The sequence below is a fragment of the Platalea leucorodia genome, assembly GCF_965183815.1.
Source record: "Platalea leucorodia genome assembly, chromosome: W".
NCBI classification, from domain to species: domain Eukaryota; kingdom Metazoa; phylum Chordata; class Aves; order Pelecaniformes; family Threskiornithidae; genus Platalea; species Platalea leucorodia.
In genome coordinates, this window is record NC_138859.1 from 5295841 (window position 1) to 5308775 (window position 12935).

At 44.2% G+C, this 12935-nt stretch overlaps 1 protein-coding gene across 4 annotated transcripts in view; it reads left to right on the forward strand.

Moving 5' to 3' along the window:
- Nucleotides 1-12935, forward strand: part of LOC309601576 (zinc finger protein 462-like) — a 111627-nt gene that overhangs the window by 43423 nt on the left and 55269 nt on the right. For all 4 annotated transcript variants that reach the window (XM_082334664.1, XM_082334666.1, XM_082334665.1 and 1 more), the window contains one exon: nt 11557-11818. In XM_082334664.1, coding sequence (XP_082190790.1) covers nt 11557-11818 — 262 coding nt within the window. The remainder of the gene's footprint in view (nt 1-11556; nt 11819-12935) is intronic.

Genomic DNA, 12935 nt, shown 5'->3' on the forward strand with positions numbered 1-12935 from the left:
GTCTCCCACAGCATTCTCCTGGAGAAACTGGCTGCTCATGGCTTGGACGGGCATACTCTTTGCTGGGTAAAAAACTGGCTGGCCGGCTGGGCCCAAAGAATTGTGGTGAATGGAGTTAAATCCAGTTGGCAGCCGGTCATGAGTGGTGGTTCCCCAGTATTGGGGCCAGTTCTGTTTAATATCTTCATTGATGATCTGGATGAGGGGATTGAGTGCGCCCTCAGTAAGTTTGCAGATGACACCAAGTTGGGCGGGAATGTTGATCTGCTGGAGGGTAGGAAGGCCCTGCAGAGGGACCTGGACAGGCTGGATCGATGGGCCGAGGCCAGCTGTACGAGGTTCAACAAGGCTCAGTGCCGGGTCCTGCACTTGGGTCACAACAACCCCAGGCAATGCTACAGGCTGGGGGAGGAGTGGCTGGAGAGCTGTCTGGCAGAAAAGGACCTGAGGCTGTTGGTCGACAGACGCCTGAACATGAGCCAGCAGTGTGCCCAGGTGGCCAAGAAGGCCAATGGCATTCTGGCTTGCATCAGGAATAGTGTGGCCAGCAGGACCAGAGAGGTGATAGTGCCCCTGTACTGGGCATTGGTGAGGCCGCACCTCGAGTACTGTGTTCAGTTTTGGGCCCCTCACTACAAGAAGGACATGGAGGTGCTGGAGCGTGTCCAAAGAAGGGCAATGAAGCTGGTGAAGGGTCTGGAGCACAACTCTTATGAGGAGCAGCTGAGGGAGCTGGGGTTGTTTAGCCTGGAGGAGGCCAGGGGAGACCTTTTCACTCTCTACAACTACCTGAAAGGAGGCTGTAGCGAGGTGGGGGTCAGTCTCTTCTCCCAAGTAACAAGTGACAGGACGAGAGGAAATGGCCTCAAGTTGTGCCATGGGAGGTTTAGATTGGATATCAGGAAAAACTTCTTCACCGAAAGGGCAGTCAGGCATTGGAACAGGCTGCCCAGGGAGGTGGTTGAGTCCCCATCCCTGGAGGTATTTAAAAGACGGGTAGATGTGGTGCTTAGGGACATGGTTTAGTGGTGGACTTGGCAGTGATAGGTTAACGGTTGGACTTGATGATTTTAAGGGTCTTTTCAAACCTAAATGATTCTATGATTCTATGAAAATATTCCAAAAGCAACCTTGATAGTACTGAACTTACAATGCATATTCAACAAGACTTTTAAATTAATATCTTAAGTGTGAATTTTATTCAAGGGTGTTAATTTCTTTCTATTGTGATTATTCTAATTTTTCTTTTTTAGAGGGTAAAAACAGTCAGGACATAACAGACTTTTCCATTACAGCTTCTTTGCATCATCCTAGCCATCTCAATTATCCTTAGTATAAATCAGAATTAGGTTCAAATTTTGTTTTTAAATGTTCACCCTTTAGAGCTTGTTTATACAGTATGGTTCCCTAAGCTTGCTCTTCAACATTATGTTGCATCATTCTGAATCTTGTTCTGTTCTCTGTCCTCGCCTTTCCCCCAGTTTAGTTTAATGCCAGAATGTTATATTTGGCATAAAGTGAACAAATGTGTATAGTCTTGGCAGACTTTGTATGACACACTACTTTTTCACCTTCCCACTCTCCAAACTGTTGCCACTCATGGCTATATGCTTTCCCACCACTGTATGAGATGGTAATTTTGAGTCCCATTGAATTTCAATAGTGATTATGCTCCTAAATCTCACAGACTACTAATAAATCTCTCTACCCTTAGCATTATCTTATTTATTTTTAACATTATTATTTGTACAATCCTACTTGTTTTTGGACATATTTTGTGGGTTTTGGTATGGTCCTGCATCTTGATTTGTCTTCACGAGCATATTTTTATCAAAAGAGGAAGCCTTTTGTCTCCTGCTTTTTTTCTTGATGCTTCTCTGACATTCTTTGTTGTTATTATCTCTTTATGTGAATCCATGCATACTAAATTAAATAGCATTCCAGGTATTTTCCTTTCAGTCTCTTTAGGACTTCTCACAGATCTGTAATGCCCTGCATTTCTACTTGATATTACATTCCCATTTTTCCCCAAAAAGGTTTTAAATACTTATTGAGATTTTCTGCACTCACTCCATGTTTGCTCTGAACTCAGGAGTTAAACATCTCCTTGATGAGTTTCTTTTGTCATATAGATGTTGATCTATCTGACTCTGTAGTTGATGTTCTAGTATGGATTTACCAGGAAAGTGTAATGTTTTCAATTTTATCTGCCTCGCTCCCTGTGGTCATTGAGATATTTCTTTATTAGTTCTTTGCAGATATAATATGCTTACTTTTCAATGCACTCAAACCAGCAAGTGTATTGCTTTTCCCTTCATCCCCAACTCTGATTTTGCAAGCATTTAAATACTTGTATTAGATTTGTCTAGGTTGGGGGGGGGGGTTTAAATGCTTTTTTTCCCCCTCTAATTTTTCGACTGCTTCTCTGTTTCTAATACCTAAACATTTACATGTGTTGTTCTGATTTGTTCTTATTGCTTGTTTTAGGTGGGTTGTTTTTAGTGTTTAGCTGTTGTGTCCATGTCCATTGATGGCTCTTAAAGTATCTACAAATAGCTAGAGCATAATTTGACTTCCAAATAAGTTTTATGTAACTGGATGAGAACCTTAATTTTAAATAATTTTTTCTTTCTGAAAGTATCATGGTTTCTTTTCTGTTGGGACTCTTGACACACATTTCATAATTTCTATGTAGCATATAAAACTTGAATGTTCATTTTGCTTCAGCAGGGGGGTTTCTTTATATATTTTTCCCCTGTGTATGAACCTGTGGTATCCAGGCATGTATGAAACCAACACATTTTCCATGTTCCACTGTAGTGGAGACCATGAGTTCCTTTCATATATGTAGGCTCTTTTGAAAGAGATGATGACTTTCAGCAGAGTTGACAGTTTGTGTGAATCATTGTCCCTATACTCTGGATAAATTTTTCAGAATGGCAAAATTGCTTTTTAGGCACTTCTGGAAATATTCATAGAATCATAGAATCGTTAAGGTTGGAAAAGACCCTTAAGATCATCAAGTCCAACCGTTAACCTATCACTGCCAAGTCCATCACTATACCATGTCCTTGAGCACCACATCTATCCGTTCTTTAAATACCTCCAGGGATGGGGACTCAACCACTTCCCTGGGCAGCCTGTTCCAGTGCCTGACAGCCCTTTCGGTGAAGAAGTTTTTCCTAATATCTAACCTAAACTTACCCTGGCGCAGCTTGAGGCCGTTTCTTCTCGTCCTATCACTTGTTACTAGGGAGAAGAGACCAACCCCCACCTCGCTACAACCTCCTTTCAGGGAGTTGTAGAGAGCGATAAGGTCTCCCCTCAGCCTCCTCTTCTCCAGACTAATTGTCTCTCTCCACCCCTTACTGAGTCACTAAGACTTCCTTTGGCTTTCCAGTAAGCATACCAGCAAACTGCAGTAATTCATTGCTGCAGTTCAAGACTAAATTGACAGTGTGGAGACTAAATGGACTCAGATACTAAAGCACGTTTAGTTGCAGATATAATTAATGTTAACAAGTGATACGACTTCCCTGTTCCATGGGAGGGACAACATAGTCCAGGAGAGAAGCTGGGTGGGTCAGCATAATGGTTTCTAACACGACCTCCCTGTCCCACAAGAGAGACAGCATGATCCTGCATGGTCAGTAGGAAGTTGGATGGGTCAGTGTAGCAGATCCAGCTGCACAATATGCAGTCTGGGTGCAGGGCTGGGGGTCCCCACTGTTTGCTCTCAGGTGCTCCTAAGGCCTCTTGTGGGGTCTCTGTCAGGTCTCTCCCTGAGCAACTGCACACCATGTCAGTTATAGGATTGGGTAGAGAATACCCAATCCCGATTGGCTGAAATTCCAGCAGTTCCTAATAATTGGCTGTTGCTTCACTGGAGCTCACTGTCCATCTGGAAGGGCAATGGTGCACATGTGGACAGTCATTTCTGTTGCTTTCTGTTCAGAGAGCTACTTTCCCTTTTGGGTATGAGAACACTATTGTATTCAGATGCTGAAGTCTTTTAGGTCCACAGTACAGGCAGGAATTTAACATCTTGCTAATCTTGTTACTCTTTCTGTACAGGTAATCTGTAGGTAAGTTTTATAGTTAAAATTTCAGTAATGAGATTTGCAGCCTCCCTGTTGTTATTCTGTGTTTTTCTGCTTCAGTTACGGCTAATTTTGCCTCTTGACATGGCTGTGGGTAACCTTTCTTTTATTTCAGACTGTGCCATGGTGTTAGCTTGCTCAGTACATTTTTTAAATGGCCCACTAAGTTCCTCATGTTCATTCTATGTAAAATTCTTTATAAAAACAGATCTCAGTGGTATTTCTTTTCTTTGGCAATCAGGACCAAGTATTCCATTTGTTCCTCCTTATGACAGGTTGTGGTGGGTTAACCTTGGCTGGCTGCCAGGTGCCCACGAAGCTGCTTTCTCACTCCCCCTCAGCAGGGCAGGGGGAGAAAAAATGATGAAAAAGCTCATAGGTTGTGATAAGGACAGGGACATCCCTCACCAATTACCATCATGGGCAAACCAGACTCGATTTGGGGAAGATGGATTTAATTTATTGCCAATTAAAAATAGAGTAGGATAGTGAGAAACAAAGACAAAACTAAAAACACCTTCCCCCCATCCCTCCCTTCTTCCCAGGCTCAACTTCACTCCTTCATTCCTGACTCTTCTACCTCTTCCCCCCACCCCTGAGTGTTGCAGGGGGACAGGGAATGGGGGTTGCCATCAGTTCATAACACTTTTGTCTCTGCTGCTCCTTCCTCGTCATGATGTTCCCCTGCTCTAGCATGGGGTCCCTCCCACAGGATACAGTCCTTCATGAACTGCTCCAGCATGGGTCCTTTCCACAGGGTACAGTCCTTCAGGAATGGACTGCTCCAGCGTGGGCCCCTCCACAGGCCACAGTTCCTGCCAGAAAACCTGCTCCTGTGTGAGCTCTCCACGGGCTGCATCTTCCTTTAGAGAATATCCACTTGCTGCAGTATGGGGTCCTCCTTGGGCTGCAGGGGGACAACCTGCCTCACCATGGTCTTCACCAGGGACTGCAGGGGAATCTCTTCTCTGGTGCCTGGAGCGCCTCCTCCCCCTCCTTCTTCACTGACCTTGGTGTCTGCGTAGTTGTTTCTCTCCCATTTTTCTCACTCCTCTCTCTCACAGCTGCTGCGCAGTGTTTTTTACCATTTCTTAAATATGTTATCATAGAGGCGCTACCACTGTCACTGACTGGCTCAGCTTTGGGCAGCTTTGGGTCCGTTTTGGAGCCGGCTGGAATTGGCTCTGTTGGACATGGAGGCAGCTCCTGGTGTCTTCTCACAGAAGCCACTCCTGCAGCACCCCTATGCTACCAAAATATTGCCACAGAAACCAAATACACCTTGCTAAAAATAAATCCTCTTTATGTTCCCATACCAAATTTATGCTGGCAATTTGGGCCAAGTAGTTGGCCTGGTTATTTTGTTTCTCTTCTTGAGTTGCCTTTGAATTTGGGATATGCGAGTTAACATGACATATTAAAGAAGGTCTTTCAGTAGCTGTTGTATTGCTTTCCACTCTTCTGCTGCCCAAATTGGTTTTCCTTGCCACTACAAGTTATCAGAATACCATTTTCACACCACATTAGCCACCATCCATATGTGTGTACACGATGTAGGACTCCAATACTCTCTGACCAGGTTCTTTTAGATATTCCACATGCAGAGGGTGTAATGTTTAATATCAAATTTACTTATTTAAAGACCATTGATGTTACATGGGATTTCTAATTTAGCAGAGTGACACAAAATATCGAATCATAAAAACATAGAATAATTTAGGTTCGAAAAGACCTTTAAGATCATAGAGTTGAACCGTTAACCTAACACTGCCAAGTCCACCACTAAACTATATCCCTAAGTGCCAAATCTACCCGACTTTTAAATACCTCCAGGGATGGGGACTCAATCACTAACCTGGGTAGCCTGTTCCAGTGCTTGACAACCCTTTCAGTGAAGAATTTTTTCCTAATATCTGATCTAAACCTCTTCTGGCGCAACTTACGGCCCTTTCCTCTCATCCTATCACTTGGTACTTGGGAGAAGAGATCAACACCCACCTCGCTACAGCCTCCTTTCAGGTAGTTGTAGAGAGCGAAAAGGTCTCCCCTGGCCTCCTCCAGGCTAAACAACCCCAGCTCCCTCAGCCTCTCCTCACAAGACTTGTGCTCCAGGCCCTTCACCAGCTTCATTGCCCTTCTTTGGACACGCTCCAGCCCCTCCATGTCCTTCTTGTAGTGAGGGGCCCAAAACTGAACACAGGACTCGAGGTGCGGCCTCACCAATGCCCAGTACAGGGGCACTATCACCTCCCTGGTCCTGCTGGCCACACTATTCCTGATACAAGCCAGGATGCCATTGGCCTTCTTGGCCACCTGGGCACACTACTGGCTCATATTCAGGTGGCTGTCGACCAACACCCCCAGGTCCTTTTCCACCAGGCAGCTCTCCAGCCACTCCTCCCCCAGCCTGTAGCGTTGCATGGGGTTGTTGTGACCCAAGTGCAGGACCTGGCACTGAGCCTTGTTGAACCTCATACAGTTGGCCTAACTAAGGGAGACATTCACATCCTTTTAATGAACTGGGGAGAAACATTTACACCACTAGTCGATCCACTCAACTGACATAGCTGTTTATCTTAAACAAAGGCCACCCTCCTGTCCCATTTATATTGAGATAAAGTAAACTGCTTTGCATTATTCTCTGAACATGGGCACATCACCTTTGCCCATCTCCTCTGAGCCTTCTTCCATTGTAGAGGTTTATTGGTCAGTCACACACACACTTCGAGCATGTTCCAAGGTGATCCTCAAGGCCATTACCTCTGCAAACTGATTGGAGTGTCCAGTTCCTTTGCAAGTTGCAGCTTCTCCTGTGGAGGGGTTCTGGGAAGTGGCTTGTCATCTCCTATTTCCTGCTGTGATGTTACAGGATCTGTCAGTAAATGCACTCCAGCATTTATTTTTTGCGCTTAATTCATCATATGCTGGGGCATCAACTGTCCAAGGAGTTCAGTGTTCCTTCTACTGTTGATTTGCTGGCCACTGACTAACAAGCTGAACTAATCCTGGTCTGGAGCCTGAACTAGTATGTGCCTACTGGGTAAGAGCCAGGACCCATTTTTGCCACATAGCAGTGGTTGCTCTTCCCCCAGTGTGTTTTGAATCCTTGAATATAAAATTCAGGACCAGCAGTCTGGGGCATAACCACAGTGCCTGCTCTATGCCTAATACTTCAGTGGCACTCGGAATGCCTCCATATGCAGCCAGGACTTCTTATTCCTGAGGGATATAATTATTTTCTACCCCTTTGTAACTTCAGAATCCCAATGGCCACCCTCCCATCTCGAGGGGCTCATTGCCACAAGCTCCATATGATGCTGTTTTTTCCTGCACTGGTATATAACAAATGTTTTACATCACTACCTTCCCAGATAAGTCCTAATGCCATCGCATGGGCTATTTCCTGGTTAATCTGCTCAAAAGCTTGCTGCTGTTCCTCTGCCTGTTCAAACTGACTCTTTCCAGGCTACCTGATATAAAGATTTGGTCAATTGGCTATAACCAGGGATGTGCATACATCAAAACTCAGGTTTTTTTGCATGATGAGGGCAGCATGTGCTAGGGCATAATACTGTTGAGGTACCCAGATAGTCCAATAGATTCAGTTATCCCCATTTGCTGCCAGGCCAGTGGTGAGGCCCCTATAATGCAATAAATTCAATTCAGCTACCCAAACAGTATGTGGCCTGGAGGTCAGAGCAGGAGGAGCCAATGGTTTAACTGAGCTCTGACCTTTGCCTTGCACTTGCAATTCCTTGACTCACAGTGCTAGATATCTAATGGGTTTTTTTCATCCCACTCAGTCATATTCTCTCCCTTTTCCTTCAGGACCATCCATAAGTCCTACTGTGTAGGGCAGGAGCATGGAGAATTCCCATACCTTCCTGATGTTTTTTTTGAGGTCAACCAGACCACTGGAGTTTAGATATTACTAACAATGCTCTTCCTAGTACAGTACATATAGGTCACTCGTTGATCAACAGAGCATCCCACCGAGCTGTCAGGTGATACCAGAAGGGCATTAATAACTCTAACCATCAGAACTGTTGGGCCATGGCATTAGTGGCCACAGCCTTATTGGGATCCCTCCCCCCTTGCCTGTGAACACATTTGTCGTGGTTTAACCCCAGCCGGCAACTAAGTACTACACAGCCGCTCGCTCACGCCCCCCCCCCCCCCCCCCCCCCGGTGGGATGGGGGAGAGAATTGGAAGAGTAAAAGTAAGAAAACTCATGGGTTGAGATAAAGACAGTTTAATAGGTAAAGCAAAAGCCGTGCATGCAAGCAAAGCAAAGCAAGGAATTCATTCACTCCTTCCCATCGGCAGGCAGGTGCTCAGCCATCCCCAGGAAAGCAGGGCTCCATCATGCGTAACGGTTACTTGGGAAGACAAAAATCGCTGTAACCCCAAATGTGTCCCCCCTCTTCCTTCTTCTTCCTTCAGCTTTATATACTGAGCATGACATCATATGGTATGGAATAGCCCTTTGGCCAGTCTGGGTCAGCTGTCCTGGCTGTGCCCCCTCCCAGCTTCTTGTGCACTGGGCAGAGCATGGGAAGCTGAAAAGTCCTTGACTGGTGTAAGCACTGCTTAGCAACAACTAAAACATCAGTGTGTTATCAACATTATTCTCATCCTAAATCCAAACCACAGCACTATACCAGCTACTAGGAAGAAAATTAACTCTATCCCAGCCGAAACCAGGACAACATTCCATCAACCTAAGCAACTGCAGTCGATTACCTCCTTCCCAGTCCCTCCACGGGGATATCTTATTTTTGGGCTTAGCAAGATCAGACCATTTCTTAACATATTCTTCCGTCAGCTGATCCCCAAATCCAGTCCCATTACATAGGGCAGTGTTTACAAGTGGCATAGGAACTAAACCCCCAAGAGCTTTGCTCTGCTGAGCCATCAGCTGTATCCCACCTCCTCTGGTTTCCCAGCACCTCCATAGCCACTGCAAGGCAGTTTTCTGAGGGTGTTGGCTCTAAGTTTCCCACACAGCCTTAATCTTGCTCTGAGTAAAGGACCTGTTGAGTGATCATGTTCTGGGGAACAATGTCCCTGTTTGCATAGGTCTACTTAATTACAGTAACTAGGGGCTGCCTGATAGGCTTCTGTTATTAATTCATCATTAGAGCCCCAAATACCATCATCCCAGGTTTCAGGATCCCAGTCCAGTCAATGGCAGTCACACCAGACATTTTGTGCTCACTGACTGTTCCTGTAGTGGCTCAGTGTGTAGTCTTTAATGTGGCTAATTAGCACCACTAGCTACTAAAGTCTGATTAAGGCTCACCTTTTCACACTGAGCATTTATTACTGCTTCCTTTAGTAAACCATTACTCTGAGAGAGAATGTCAGCTTGATTTGCAACCTCTGTTGCAAATATTTTTGGAGCTCCACTTGAAGCCTACCTACAACATGTTCTGGCATACCTTCACAGAAAGCAGCACAGCTCTCTCCTAGTGTTTTATATGTATCCTTTTCTGTCTGCAAGGCCCAGGCTAATTTTCTTGGAGTCTGTACTGGGAGGTGGTCCAGGTTCCAGGCAACTAGAACATGGGCTTGAAGCAAGCACCATTCCATCTCCTCCCAATCATCTTCCCATCCCAGTATGATTTTCTTGGGTCCCTCTGGACCCTTCTTTTCCCAACTATTCAGTGTTAGCACTCACCCCCAAACACATAACGGGCCCACCACTCACACCACAGTACAACACCACAAATTCCCAATAGCAGAATCAAGGCTCCTTCTGGAGACTCAAAATCATTCCAATTATTCCAGATCCAGCCCATGACGGTTCCTGGTGTTGCCCACGTTCTCTGCTAATTACTGTCGTGGGCAAAACAGTTTAAAGTTGGGGAATTTTGCTTGTGTTAATTTATTGCCAACCAGCACAAACCTTCCATCACCGATTTGGGCATTGAGAAAATAAGACGACAATTAGACAAACACATAAACACCTATCCTCTTCCCTCCCCAGTCTCGTCTTCCTTTATTTTCACAAGTTACACTCAGTCTGTCAAAATTCCTCTAATAAGGAAATGGGTGGTATAGAAGGTTGAGGTAATATGTGTAATGGTTTCTGCTCTGTGTGCCTGCTCCAGCATGGGTTGCCCACAGGCTGCATTCCCTTCAGAGGTGTATGCACCACCCCCACACACAAAGTGCGTCTCCAGCCACTGCTGGCTGCCTGTGTATTTCTTAAATATGTTTGAGCAGGAGCACTGTGTACTTCTTTTATTGGATAAAATTTTGGTGTGAAGTGTGTTTTTTTTTTTTTCTTTCCCACAGTTGCTTTCATTTGCCTGGAAGCAGCTGTGAGTGACACAGGGCCTTAAGATTTGAATGGGTAGAACTCATTGTGAGCCATCTGTGGTGAGCAAACCTGCTGTAGAAGTAATGAGAACAAAGAGGATAAATATATTGTGATCCAGTCTCTGCTCATGCAACTCAGACAGAAGAAACAAAAAAAACCCACCTTGAATCATTTTACCAGAAGCTTTCATGTCTGCTGTATACCTGATGATGAAGCTGGGGAGCCTGGAGACATTTTCCTCCCTGTGTTTTGTTTTTGTTTGGTACTTTTTGTTGTTGCTGTTGGTTTGGTTTACATTTCTAAAGCATATATAACTATCTCTATGGCAGTGAGAAAAGAAAGCAATCATTTTACTCTCTTGAAGACAGATGAAGTCCACACACTGAGTGCTGTACAGGCCTGTTTGCCTTTTGTTTCTCTTTTTACTAATTGGTTAGAATGAATGGTATTAATTTCCAACAAGTATGTGTTTTAGAGAATTCATACATACGCAGCCTCAGGGAATTATACTTTGGAAATGAAGCACCCATCAAAAGAGGAGGTGGCTGGTACACTTTGTATTCTGACTTTTTTTTTTTTTATCATCTTTTGTTTTCATTTTCAAAAAGCTTAAGAAAAGAGCCTTTTGTTATCTTTTCAGGAATGTCACACTGAAATTCATCTGTCCTTTGTCTGCTTTCATTTGTACTATTCATGGGCAGTTGCGGATTATATAGGACAAAGTAGCTGAATTCCTAACTTCCACATTCAAATCAATATATTAGGAAACTTCCAAGACTTTCCTCCCTTTTTTTTTAATAAAGTATTCTAGTTTTCAGTTTGTGTGCTGAAACATATCTAGTCTGTGTTCTTTTAAATGTCATTAAAATGATGTGACAGCCTGTTGGGTTGTATGAGGGGGAGGGAAATATTGTATCCATTTCCTTTTTCTTTCTGTCTTTAATAGGTCACTCTCATATATTTATCCCTCTCCAGATCAGATTTAAAAAGCCTAATCTCAGCTGACCACCTTTTACATTGTAGAATACAAATCAGGTTAGATGAAGAAATGGTAATCCTCTTATCTCTTCAGAAGGCTGCCTGCCCTTGACCCACCTGGAATGACAGCTTCTCTCTCTCTTTCTTTATAGACTCTTCATACTCGGAACCTCCTGATGTTCAGCAACAGTTGAACCACTACCAGTCTGCAGCTCTGGCCAGGAACAATAACATCAGCCGAATCCCACTTTCTGGGAGTGCTGCAGGAGTGGAAAAAACAGAAGCTATCCTTAACTGTGAATTTTGTGAATTCTCCTCGGGTTACATACAGAGCATTCGACGTCATTACCGTGACAAGCACGGAGGGAAGAAACTCTTCAAGTGCAAAGATTGTTCCTTTTATACAGGCTTTAAGTAAGTATTGTGCAAAACAAATAAACTGAACTTCTAATGGGACTTTTTTAGCACTTCAAAAGACTTCTGAAATCTTTGTGAGAACTGGCTGTAGCTAAGAGAAACATGGCCAATGGTGACCAGGGAAATGCCATACCAGATCACAGCAGCATCCATGTAATTCTTTTTCTTCATTCCTACAACAGCCTGTACCATCTGCTGAAGAGAAAAGCATAAGAAACACTTGCAGTAGGTTGTACTCACTACAGTAAATAGTACAAGGAGTGGGTTTTTCCTCCCTCACAATTTGTAATTAGATGCTGGTCCTCACCATCAAGTATGAGGAGTTTTCTCTCCAAAAATAAGGCATATTTTTGGAACAATTAGCATGAAGCATGGGGCAGTCAAATGTTCTAGGTAGGTAGGTTATAGAATTTCTGTTCCCTCTAATGAAGAAAGCTCTCATAATCCCTACCCCCCCACCCCCCCGCAATTTATCTGGCTGAAATATAAAGCATACTCCAAAGTGTCTGATAGCATATAGAAACATTCCAGCAAATCCAATTAAACATTGCAAAATTTAAAGTTGGGGGGGGTGGTGGTGGTGGTGTTAGCCATGGTCCCTAAGGAACAAAAGGTTTATGCAGTTGTGTTGTTTCTCAGTTTTCTTCTGATATTTTGAACCCTCAGTCATAGCCCCCTTAGCTGACATTCAAGGTCTCAAAGCTATTATGTCCTTAGGAGATCTGTGAAAATAGATAGTGTGGTTGGGTAAAGGAGAGAGGTTCTGTTGAAAAATTATGCTCAACCTTTCCTATTAGAATCATAGAATCATAGAATATCCTGAGTTGGAAGGGATCCATGAGGATCATTGAGTCCAACTCCTGACTCCACACAGGGCAACCTAAAAGTTAAACCATATATCTAAGAGCATTGTCCAAACGCTTCTTGAACACCGACAGGCTTGGGGCCATGACCACTTCCCTGGGGAGCTTGTTCCAGTGCTTGACCACCTTCTCAGTGAAGAACTTTTTCCTAATATCCAATCTGAACTTCCCCTGAATCAGCTTTAAGCTATTCCCTCATGTCCTATCACCAGACACCAGCGAGAAGAGATTAGCACCTCCCTCTCCGCTCG